Source organism: Vulpes vulpes, chromosome 3 (assembly GCF_048418805.1).
Source record: "Vulpes vulpes isolate BD-2025 chromosome 3, VulVul3, whole genome shotgun sequence".
Classification (NCBI taxonomy): domain Eukaryota; kingdom Metazoa; phylum Chordata; class Mammalia; order Carnivora; family Canidae; genus Vulpes; species Vulpes vulpes.
Window position 1 is genome coordinate 85,488,399 of NC_132782.1, and position 11,841 is coordinate 85,500,239.

Here is an 11,841-nt window from a genome sequence, read left to right on the forward strand (position 1 = left end):
AGCCACGCCATCATGATGGTAATCACAACAGGGGCAAGGCTTCCAGAACCACAGGCCCACTTGACCCTTAACTAGCCATGTGATCCAAGTCACTGTTTAATCGTTCCATGTATTCATGTAAACTGGGATTCCCTTTCAGGGGGCTCTTTGGAGGAATGAACGGGGACGTATGGTAGAACAGAGTAGGTGGCAAACAGATGTCAGGCCTGGGGCAGGGAGGTGTCATCTAGGTAAGTGTGATTCCTGGTTGAGAAGACAGTGGCCGGCTGGAGACTGGGGGGCTGGGCAGAACCTGGGGGACATCTGCAGTCTGGGCCTGGCATTGATCCCAGCCTGGCATTGAGGAGGAAAGGGCATGACTCCCTCCAAGCCCGCTAGTGGTCCTGGGTCCACCAGGCACAGGCGCCAGACCTGCCAACTGTGGCAGTGCCCCAACCCCCTACCCTCAGCCCCAGACACAGAGCAAACAGAAACTGAGGCATCTTCCATTGCACTTTAATCAAAATTCCACCATCAGAAGAGTTCTTGTAGCATACAACGTTAGGATGGGCATGTCAACTTGGTCCTACAAATGGAATTTCCACAGATTTGCACTTCAAACATGTATGAAAAATAAAATATATAATATTTAGCTTTATAAATTTCCCCACTTTGTCACTTTGTCCTTAAAATAAATTACTATCTCTATCCAATAATTTAAGCAGTCTGGAGTCATTAAGCAAATATCAGCCAAATGACTTCCATTTCCTGAAAAAGTTCTGGGGGAAATACTTGAGACAGTCAAATGCTTACAGGAATCAACGTGAATTAAAACTAGCACATTCCTCACAGTGGGGCGAGACATCAAAAATGGAAGGCTGCTAATGGCTGTTCTTCTCTGTTGGGAAAAAATAAATCCCCCCTGGCCATATCGAATGGTTATAGAAGCTGCAACTGAACTTTTGGCACCGTGGAGAAAAGAGGCTTTTCAAAGAAGCCATTCCCAGCGCTGATTCCATCAAAGCATCAGTCTGAGGGAGAGGTGACGGACTGGGAGGGACAGCTGCCTCGGCCCTCCTCCAGAACTCCTTATGGGTTCTGCTCCCAGCCCCCTCCACCTTGGTGAAGGCAGGGCCATGTCTGGGCAGCCTGCCCTCCTCCATCCTCCAGCGGAAGAGTTCCTCACGGCGTAAAGAACACCAAGAGAAAAGTCCTTCTGTGGGCGGCGGGGGCTGCTTTGCTGCGTGCTCAGGGGACAGCAGGGTACACTTATCACACAAGGGACACAGATACTCCAGCAGGATGGCCGCACAGCCTTTAAAATGGACAGATGGAAGGTGCACACGAGACATCAGGGATCCAGGAGGGCGGGCAAAGCTACAGTGCACTAGCAATTTCAGGGGCTCTGCATGGAGCCTTGGGGGCCTCGATCCCTCTGCGCCCCGTCCCTCCCCCAGTAGGCAGTCAGATTTGCCCACCTGCAGCTCAGGGCTTCTTCCCCCTCCCCCCTGACCACAACACAATCTCAGGAAAGAACAAAGAATCCAGTGACAAGCGCTGCCACAGAGCCTCGGCCTTTGAGATTCCCTGGGAATGAGCTTTGGGGACCCCAGCCCATTCTGGCAGGGGCTTTGTACACAGTTTAACTGGGGGAGGAGGTGGCCTTGCACTTCCGATGGCAATAGCCCAGCCCTGGCCTCCTAGACAGAGCAGAAAGTAGCTACAAGTCAAGGAGACGCTCCTCGCAGGTCTCCACAGGCCACTTCGAAGCCCCTCCAAACACATCAACATTGTTGTCCACCCAGGGTATGATGTTGCCGGGCATGTTCGTGGAACAGTTGGCAATGTTGATAATTTCCTGTGCACGAAGGACGCGGTCCCAGATGTTGAACTGGCTGAGCTCCCCGACGAACGCCTGCGTGGCATCGAACCTGCCCCCAACAGTGTCCTGGAAGGAGGTGAAACAGAACCTCATTGGCGCAGGTCAAAAAGCAGACATCCCACTAATTCTGGACTGTGAACGGCCAGCCACTGGGAAGGGATGCCAACTATAGAGGGAGAGGTGGAGCCTGAGGCGGTTTCCCAACTCCCTCCAATGCTGGCCACTCCCCACCCCCTTCCTGCACATTCCGGAGCTCTGGGCACCTCAAAGCTAGAGTGGAAAGACATGTGCCCAAGGTCCCAAAGCTAGCATGAAATCCAGGTGTCCGGACTCCCAGCCTCTCCCAGGGAGGAAGTAATGGGGAAGTGAGGCAGGGAGCCAGCTGTCAGCAAATCTCAAACACAGGCTGAAACATCAACTCTTCCCTGCCCAGGAGCAAACAAACTCCTTACAGTTCTGTCTCCCAGAGGGGTTTCTTGAGGGCAGCTTCTGAAGTCACTTTCCCACCCCTATTCTCGCCCAAAGGGCTGAGCACCCCACAGTATGCCCTAAGTGCCCCAAAACACAGAGCCAGCAGTTCCTGGAAGATGCCAGATCAGCCCCTGGCACCCTGAATCAATGCTGTGCCTGGTAGAGGGCAAATGCCTGAAGAGAACCCAGCCACTCCATGACAGCATGACCCCAGAGACACTCCTGATCACCTGTGTTGGACTCTATTCTGGAATCTCTCTGAACCCACCACGTCAACCTGGTCTCCCACCCTCTGCCCCTCAGGCCACAAGACAGTCAGCACATGGGGCTCTCAAGCCACACTAGCCATATCTGCCAGGCAGACAGCAGGATGGGGAATGGGGGTGGGGGGCTGGGGGTGACAAGGAGATGGATGTGGGGTGGGCGAAGGGAAGAGGGGCGGCCTGCAAGCACAGCCCTGTGGGCTTGGCTGGCTAGTGCATGCCCATCTCACACTCCCTGCACTCACCTGTTCCTGCCCAAGGATCAGTACACCCCCTGGCTTGATGGGGTGCCAGGGAGCCAGGTTCTCCCCAGTGCCGAGTTTCTCCCCATCCTGGAAAGCTTCCCACATGCCGTCCCGTGTCGTCCAGGTGATACAGATATGGTGCCACTTGCCATCACTGACAAACAGGGGCAGCTGTGCAACCTGTGGATAGCAACATGCAGGTGAGGGCCCCATAGGGTCTCCAGAAGTCTGACCTGCAGAGGTCCCAGAGGTCCTGCTGCTCCCATCAGGCAGGGCCCCTGCTGGTCTCCCCTTCTCTATGTGGACAACATGGGCAAATCTGTCCCTTGGGAAACAGATTAGGCATCTACACTCTAGGCAGGGGCTAAAATTCTATCATGGCGCTTGGGACTGTGTGTTTATGTACTCCTGTGCAGGAGACCAAAACCCTGCAATTATGTGGAAGTGTGTGCTGGAGGGACCCCCATTGAGAACCAGAGGGAGGGCATCTCTGACCTACATCATTTGCTCACAGTCCCGGGAGTACTACAGACCTGCCCAGCTGGGTGCCATCCTGTTGTTACTGCTGGTGTCCTAGCAACACAGGGAACTGGCTGTTTACGTGCCACCTAACCCAAGAGGAAAACAAGGTTCTGCGCCATGCTGTGTTCAAGGGCATTATTCAGAACAATTAATCCCTGGTTAATTGTCAATCCCTGGGACATGGTCACCGCTAGAAGGGGCCCAGCAGGGAGATTCCATAGCACTTCCCACTTAAACTACACCCAGGCCGGTTGGAAAATAGCAGAGTGAGGGGCCAGGGTAGAGGCAGCAGGGAACTGGAGCATCCATGCAGATGCTTGGTTCTAGTGAGGACACATTTGTTTGGTGACACTGAGTCTGACTTCAGAATGAAGTTTAAGTGGGGCTCCTGGAGGTCCTGCAGGTGCCCAGGGTGGAGTCCTTGAGAAGATCACACTCTTGAATGTCAAGACCAGCCAGTCTGTTAGAAAGGGACATTTACTCTGGTCAAAGCAAGACTACAGAGACAGAAGAGATGAGTGGCTGTCATGGGTGGAGGAGGGGCAGGAGTGGGCTACAAAGGGGAACAAGGAGATTTGGTGGGGGGAGGGGGAGGAATGAAACACTTGCAGATTTTAATTGTGGTGGTCACACAACCACATGCGGCTATAAAAACTGGTCAGACTGTTCACCAAAAACTCTTAAGTTTTACTGTATATATATTTCATCTCAATAGACCACCCAAAAAGATACACTGATAAATATCCCACAGAGGGAGACACACATATCTGATCCTCTAATCTGTATGGCCCTGGGAATAGCCACAGGGACCTGAGTTCTATTCCTTCCATGATGTCTGGCCTGGACCCCATGTCACTTCTAGGCCAGACTAGGGGTAGCTAGACGGGCTCCAGGGCAGACTTCACAGCTTGGATCTCTACAAGCTATAGATGCCCACGCCTACCCCCTACCTGGTCAGCTGGCCAGGGTAAGGCTGAGTCAGTGCAGAGCTGTCCCCACCCCAAGGATAGCCCTATAGCTGGCAGTCAGATGCCATCACATCCTGCAGTGGGGGTGGTGGCAGTCCAAGCAGGCCTCACCTTGTCATTGATGAGCAGCTCAATGGGGTTGTTACCCCATTCTATCAGCACAATCTCATTGGCCTGCCCGGGTACCGCATAAGAGAATGGGGTGCCAATGCCCGGCAAGGCGCTGGATCGCAGCCACAGGCAAATGGTGAAGGCATACAGTTCAGGCAGTGTTTTCTTGATCTTGCCATACAGGTAGTTTGTGCGGAGAGGGAGGGAGACCTTGAATGCATCGGGAGACTTGAAAGCACTGTTGCCTGGAGGGTGGGGAACAGAGGCCAAGGGGGTTAGTCTACTCCCTGCCAGAGCAGCCCAAGTGACAGCTCAGCTGGACCCCAACTTCCCCCCACGCTGGTCCTTCAAGCAACAGGGCATCAGCTACTGGGAAGCCCCTGTTGAAAGTGCTGCAAGTCTAGGAGTTAACAAGAGCATCCTTGCTCCAGAGAGCTTGAGGAAGGGGGTAAGGCAAGCTAGATCTAACTTTCTGGTTAAATTAAGCCAGAAAACCCTTCTTCACCTCTTTTCTTGAAATCCTGGCCCCTGCAGCTCCTTTAGCCAGGGCAGGGGCACAGTCCCGCTGGATTGAGCTTAGAGGCAGGAAGTCTTAGCAGGGACCCAGGAACTCAATACACACTCAGCCCGTAAGCCCCTGTCACTTCTCACCCTAAAGAACCACTCCCACCCAGGCAGAGTCCACATTGGTGTCTGCACACTACAACTAACTCAGAAGTGGCTTTTTGGACTAAATCCCTCCCATGAACCACTTTGCACATAATTTGCCCTTGCCTCAAGAGAAGATTGTGTCTGTTGAGCATTTCCTACAGTTTGGAACCAGTTAGAGGCAGAGAGATAGAGAGGTAACCCTTCCTGGGGAGGTTAATGACCCTGGTCAGAGTCTTGAGCCTTTGGGGCCCACCTGGGACAGATGAGCCTCCCACCCCCAACTGTCCTCAATTAAATGGTGCCTCCATGGTCTTTGAAAGCGACGGATAGTCTTAAACAAGTCTAAGTTAATTTTTAGTAGTTTTGATTTAAGCTCAAAATTAACAACAAAAATAAACACAAGGAAGCCGATTCCCTGTCTCCAGTTATCATAGATTCAGAAGTGTGCAGAGTATCACCTGATTCTGTGAGCTGTCATAGCAGAAACACCAAATGAGATGCTTCTGATGAAGGAGCCCAAACACCCTTCACTTGTTCACAAGTATTTATCAGCTATCCACAAGGGGCCGGCTGGACTCAGTGTGAAAAACAGACAGGCTCTCTGGACCCAGAGCTGACGGAACCAAAGTGCCTGTGTCTTGAGTGGATGAATCAGCCCCTTCTGTAGAATGGAAGCCAGAATGGATGAGCCTTCCTCCACTGCAGTGGAGAAACTCATTTGCTTTCATAGTAACAAACACATGAGAAGCTCTTGGGTGCCACGGTTCACACCCATCCAAGGAAGACCCGCAAAGAAAAGCCAAGGGCCCAGCATCACCCTTCAACCTCTCTGAAATAGGCAGTAGGGAAATACTAGAATCTGGGTTCTGTGGGTACCGTTCACTCATATCTGCTGCGTGCACAGTCTTGCCTGGCCCATCCTACCTCCCAGTCTTCAGAGCCACCGAGTACCTTGCAAAGGCTGGGAAGACTTGGTCACCCTGGGGGAGCCACAGGGGACCTGGCAGGGTACAGGCTGGGACTGACCCCATGTTAGGCTGAGGGAGACTAGAAAGCCCCACCCTTGATCCTGGAGGCTGTACAGTATAGCCAAGGCAGCGAGGCTCAGAGAGGTGGGGTGACTGACCCCTGGACACAAATCTAACGAATGACAGAGCAGGGAGCTGAAGTCCCTCTTTCGACCATGTGTAGCTGCTAATATTTAATTTGCAAATGGTCATGTTCTTCATGAAGGCATGATTAGCTAATAAAGAGAAATGGCTTCTATCCTTGCAGGTGGGCAGTCCTGCTGATTTAATAAGGCTCGGTGTCGGTAATATCATTAGCTAGGTGACAACAGATAGGTTTAATTAGACCTGGAAGAGCCAAGGGGCAGAGGACGGGCCCACACCCCGAAAGCTGGTGCCCTCTATTTATATCCAACAGCTTGGAGGTTCAGAGGAATCTTCGTCAAAACCAATTAAGGCATTAAAAAGCCTGACCAATAAATCAGAGGCTGCAGGTGGCAGACAAGTGAAAACGGGGGGCAGCTGGGGCCAAAAAGAAAAGGGTTCTCTCTTCTCAGTGGCAACGTTTATGTCAACTTGAAGGTGGGCTGTGCCTGGCCAGCTGGCCCGGAACCTACAGACCCCTGCATATGAGCGGGGTCCTATGACAAAGAAAACAAGCACCCCTGGGGTCAGGCAGCACAAGCATCTGCATGCAGCGCTGGCTGCTCACCCTGGGCTCTGGGGAGCCTCCTGCTCAGCAGGGCTGAAGCCAACATGCCACTCCAGGCTGCAGCTCCCGGGCCTCTCATGCTTTGGGGTCCCCACCAAGTTCATCCCCAGCTCTGTTGGACACGTGAATACATGTATAACTTAGCTCTCTCAGTCCTTCATCTATAGCTAATACCGACCTCACACCGTTGTTGTAAGGGTTACAAGAAGATACAGAGTGCGGAAGTCATAGCCTGGTGCCTGGCCCAGAACAGGTGCTTCCCGGGCCAGAGATGCTGGATAGAGGCCAGAGTCCCCAAAGCCCCCTACTTTGCATATGCCTGAGGTCCATTTCCTCTGGGCTCCGCAGAATGCTTTGAGGAACAGTGTATGTTCCACTCATGGTCTAGATTTAGGGGCTGGGAGTTTATATATCCCTTTACTCTCTCCACAAATAAACTCAGAATGACCCAGAAGACAAACTGGTTGGCAAATGATCACTTTCCTCATCTCAGGGCTGGATGGAGCACGCGGAAGGATTCCAGAGTTCTCGAGGTGGGTGAGTACCGGGTCCTGGCGGCTCATAAGCAGGCCAGTCAGAGGCCCTGGCCTATGGAGCCAGGCCCTAGTGAGACCACAGACTGCCTCTCTGTGCCAGATGAGCTGAGAGCTCCCTGTAAAACCTAGGTATCAAGAGTGTGGGTGCTGGAATCGGTCTGGGCATGGGAGGGACAGTCACAAGGTGGCAGCTCCTGAGTGGTCAAAGCCATGTGGCTGCTCACTAGCTGACGGCCCAGGCCCCACCTTGGTTCCCCTCCCCAGAGGACACCCTCCAGCTGAAAGCTTTGGAGCATTTTTCTCATCTGTGTAACAGATATAAGAGAAGCCCTATCTCACAGGGGTGATGTGCTTGGCACGCTGCCTGGTACCACTCCACTCTAACTCAGCAGGTTATGAACCCTACATCCTGGTAGCAATTAAGCCACCATGCCAAGCAAGGTACACAGCCACCAAGTTCTCTGGTGAAGCTCTCTTTTCATTCTGCAGCTATCCCAGGCAAGACACTAAGGGACTGTAGTGTGCCTATTCAGGACCCCTGCATGTCCCCAGGTTCCACTGTGGGGGAGGCAGGGGAAAGGCAAGGCAAGTGCCACCCTCACCTTGGACCTGATGCGGCTGTTCTGTTCTCCTGTCTGCAAGGCTCTGCCTTCAGGGAAGGCTCTTGAGACAATGAGTTTCCTGAGGTCACCCAGCAACGGAGGTGAGGCAGAGAGAACGTTTTTTCAGAAACTCAAGAATCCAAGTCTAACAGCTAAGTCACCCACCCCTTTCTGAGAAGGGCAAGGAAGGAAGAAGAAACTTTTCTGGAGGAAGAAAACAGGAAAGTAATGAAGGAGACCCTGTGACTTCTGGGAAGCTGCTCTAAAATGGAACAGAAATACCTTCCCCTTGATCATCTGGCTGTCCTCTGCAGGCATCACTAAAGGCCTAACTGGACGTTCTCCTATCAGTTCATAAAATGGAGTAATGAGAAACTGTCTTTGTCATGTTGGTGAATCTGAAAAGATTACAATCTCATAGCCACTACCAGCAAACTTAAAACTTCACTCCTGGGCCACCTGGCAGTCTAGGGGGTTGACGATGCAGTGTGGATTACTTAGGGCCCTTTGATCCCTCCTTTCCTGTGCCCTGTGGAAGGCATAGTGTGATACTCAGAATCCACTTCCAGGACTAGCTAAAAAGTGGCTTAAAGGTCCACATGGCAGGAGGGCGGGGTTAGGTTGTTTGTCCAAGCTGGTCCTGAGGGCACTGGCTTTCCCGTGGATAACACCAGCGGGCTGGGGTTGGGGCTCATTCCTGAGAGGACCATCCTCAACCACGCTTATTGTTTGCTCAAACAGCCACAAGTCACCTCCACACAGTGACATGTCCCTGCAGACACCCCCTGGGTCTGCCTGCAAGGGATGGAAGCCAGGCCACTCCCAGCAACAATAGGCCCCTTACGGTGTCCAAGTCGGAAGATGTGTCGACATGGCCGTTAAGCTGGGCAACTATAAGGCAGAAACCCAAAACCTCTGTGTCCGGGAGATGCTTCAAGCTGAAAAAGCAACACTTGATTTGAAAAGCAGAGAAGGCAAAGTGGAGAGCTGCCGGACTGGTAAGGAACGCTGTGGTTTTCCACACCTAGGACAGGGAGGTTCAGAGCGGACCCAAGAGCAGCCTCAGAGCTGGTCCCAGCGAACAGCAGCAGAGCTGAGTGCCAAGAGTCAGCAAGCAGGGGTCATGACTCCCAAGGGCCCTAGCGGCCAGTCTGTAAGGCCACCCCCAAAATTCCCCCTTCTCTGCTGCTGCCTATTTGGCCCTCACACTGCAGCCCAACACCAAGACAATGGGGTGGGGGGCTGGGAGGGACACCACCCAGAACTCACCCCGCTCCAGCTCCGTCACCCTCTGCAGCAGAGCGTTCAGGGCGCTCTCAGTTTTCTGTCGGTGAGCGGAGGTCTCATTGTGGAGCAGGGACTTCTCATCCTCTAGCTCTGCCACTTTGCGCAGCAGCTGCCTCTCCAGCTCCCCCAGCCGCTGCTGGAGCACCTCTCGGAAGTCGCTGGGCAGCACTGCATTGGACACATTCACTCGGAGCTGGTGCTTTTACATGGGGAGAGGGACACATAAGGGAGAAGTATTAAGGCCATTTAGAAAGAAATTGTGAAATGTAGCTCTGAAAGCCCAACCACACCAGGGAGAAGCTTCCAGAACGGGAGTACTAAAACGTGCTGTTGGCACCAAGGGGAGCACTACATTGATGCTTTTTTCTTGTTTGTACGGGAAGGATTTCAAAGTCAAACAAGAATTACTTTGTGGCAATATCTGAAACTTATGAATTTCATTTTCCTTCCCTTGAAAAAAAGTAAAAAATTTAAGCACTATCATTCTCGGGTAAAGACAACACAGTTGAGATTAAAAACAACAACAACAACAACAGCAAGTTAACCAAATGGTACTCAGAGCTTCCATCTAGATGTGAAAACAGCCCCCAAGCCCTGATATGGCACAAAGGTGAATAACTACGCTTGCAGAGATGTTACTGGGAAATGAGAGACCTAAAACACGACAGTTCCGAATTCCAGGAATCTCTGCTTTGAATGCTGTTTCTAAATCCTCGCTTCCTATGTCTTTTACTCCTCGACCATCATGCTGGCTCTGGAGGCAGTCTGCCACTGCCTCGCCATGAATCCTTGGCAAGCTATTCACCCCCCTTTCTAAGCATTCCAAATTGTAAAACGCAGTTAAGAGGATCTGCCTCAAAAGACTGCTGCAAGGGTTAAAATTAGATAACACGCCTGGTGTATATTTGGTAAACTAGAAATGTTGGCTGCTATTAATCATGAGGATTCAAGCAATATACAGATGCTGGAAATACTGTATTTAGCCTTCATGCCACAGGAAATCCTCAAATAATTTCGCAATAATCACCACCTGTAATTGAAACCTAGTTTCGCTAATGAAGCATTTTGGTAAAGGTTTTTGATGGAAACGTCCCCGCTTCTTAAAAAGGGTTCGAAAGTACAGATGGAAGTTAAATGAGGATTTCTCTTGCAAAGTTCCAAACTGCATACACCTTCCAAGAGGGAAACGGAATGAGGTCCCTTCCCCCAAAGCAGCCTGTGAGGGCAGCTTAGAACCGCGCGATCGGCGGACAGGGCGGCTTTGAAGTTAAAACCAGCTTTCCATCAAGGCGCCCACCGGTGTGTGGCCCGGGGCCCGCCCGCGCTCGCCGTCCCGCCGGGACCCTCTGGTCTCAGCCGGCTCGGGTCCAGCCCGACCTGATTTATTAAAGGAAACACGGGACGCCCGGGGCAGCTGACCGCACGCGGCAGCCTCTGGTCACCCGGCACAGCCTCCGGGAGCGCGTCCGGCCCCGGGGGACGGGGAGACTTCCCCGAGGGGAGAGGAGGCCGTCCCGGTCCGCTCACCCGGACCTCGGGAAGCGACCGGCCCCTCGGCGGACAGTCCGGGGGTGGGGGCACGTTTAACCCTTTCCGTCCAGCAAGAGGCGCGGTGGGGGCGGGATGTGAGCCCCGCCGGTGAGCTCTGGAGCCCGACCGAGAAACCGCCTGACCCCAGGACCAGCTCGCGTGTGGCCGGCACCGCCTGGCGGGCAGGACCACGCGCCCCATCTCCGCCCCGCGCCTCGGACCCTCCCCACCTCCCATCCCCGCACGCGGCTACCTCGAGGCTCTCCAGGCGGTCCTTGAGGGTCTGCAGCGAGCGGCTGAGCTGCTCCACGACGTGGCCCGGGTCCCGCGGCAGATCGCCCATGGTGTCCTTGCCCGTGGCCGCCCGCCCCGGCGCCTTGCCGCCCGCCAGCCCCTCGCAGCGCGCCAGCTTGCCCGTGAGCTCGCGGATGGCCTCGCGCTGCGCGCCCAGCGTCTCCTTCTGCTGCACGACGGTTTCGCGCAGCTGCAACACCGCGGCCCGCAGCTCCTCCTCGGGGCTCAGCGCGCCGCCCTGCATGGGCATCGCGGGCAACGGGCAGCCGGCGCGCGCCGCCTCCGGGGGCAGCGCGGTGCACACGAAGCGGCTGCCGGGCGCCGGGCCGTCCTGCGCGGCGGCGGCCACGGCGAGCGCCACGCCGGCGGCCAGCAGCACCAGCACCAGCATCCCCCCGCCGCAGCGCTCACTCCAGCATCGGCCGGCGGGCGTGCGGGTGCCGTCGGGGCGCGGCGTAGGCGGCTCCTCTGCGGGCTGCGGCGGGGCGCGCAGCTCGAGGGCAGCCCTGGCGCGGGAGCCGCCGCCCTCACGTAGCCCGCCCGGCGCAGCGCTCTGGTCCGAACGGGCCCGCGCGCCCTTTCTTAAGCTGGGGGTGGGGGGGGCCGGCGCGTGGGGCGCAGCGCCGCGAGCTCTGATTGGCCCGGCTGGGCGCGCGTCAGCGAGGGGGCGGGGCGGGGGCGCCCTCTCTCGGCTGGCGGGCGGGCGGGCGCGTGTGTGGGCCCCAGCCGGGGGCGCGGGCGCGTGTGTGGGCCCCAGCCGGGGGCGCGAGCGCCGGGTCCC

The 11,841-nt window shown here is 54.8% G+C and overlaps 1 protein-coding gene across 1 annotated transcript; it reads right to left on the reverse strand.

The window, feature by feature from the left end:
* Positions 1-474: 474 nt before the first annotated feature.
* NPTX2 (neuronal pentraxin 2) lies at positions 475-11,638 on the reverse strand. Its single transcript, XM_025986200.2, has 5 exons — positions 11,020-11,638; positions 9,219-9,435; positions 4,442-4,686; positions 2,841-3,020; positions 475-1,927 (listed from the first exon to the last, which is right to left on the reverse strand). Exons 1-5 carry the CDS (start codon positions 11,449-11,451, stop codon positions 1,700-1,702), a joined length of 1,302 nt encoding a protein of 433 aa, XP_025841985.2. The 5' UTR covers positions 11,452-11,638; the 3' UTR covers positions 475-1,699.
* Between the last annotated feature and the right edge of the window lie 203 nt (positions 11,639-11,841).

Coding starts and splice junctions, on each gene's coding strand:
- NPTX2 (XM_025986200.2), bottom strand. CDS start 11,451: ATGCTGGTGCTGGTGCTGCTGGCCGCCGGCGTGGCGCTCGCCGTGGCC. Junction 9,436..11,019: donor ACCGCCTGGAGAGCCTCGAG/GTAGCCGCGTGC, acceptor CCCATGTAAAAG/CACCAGCTCCGAGTGAATGT. Junction 3,021..4,441: donor AGCTGCTCATCAATGACAAG/GTGAGGCCTGCT, acceptor TGCTATCCACAG/GTTGCACAGCTGCCCCTGTT.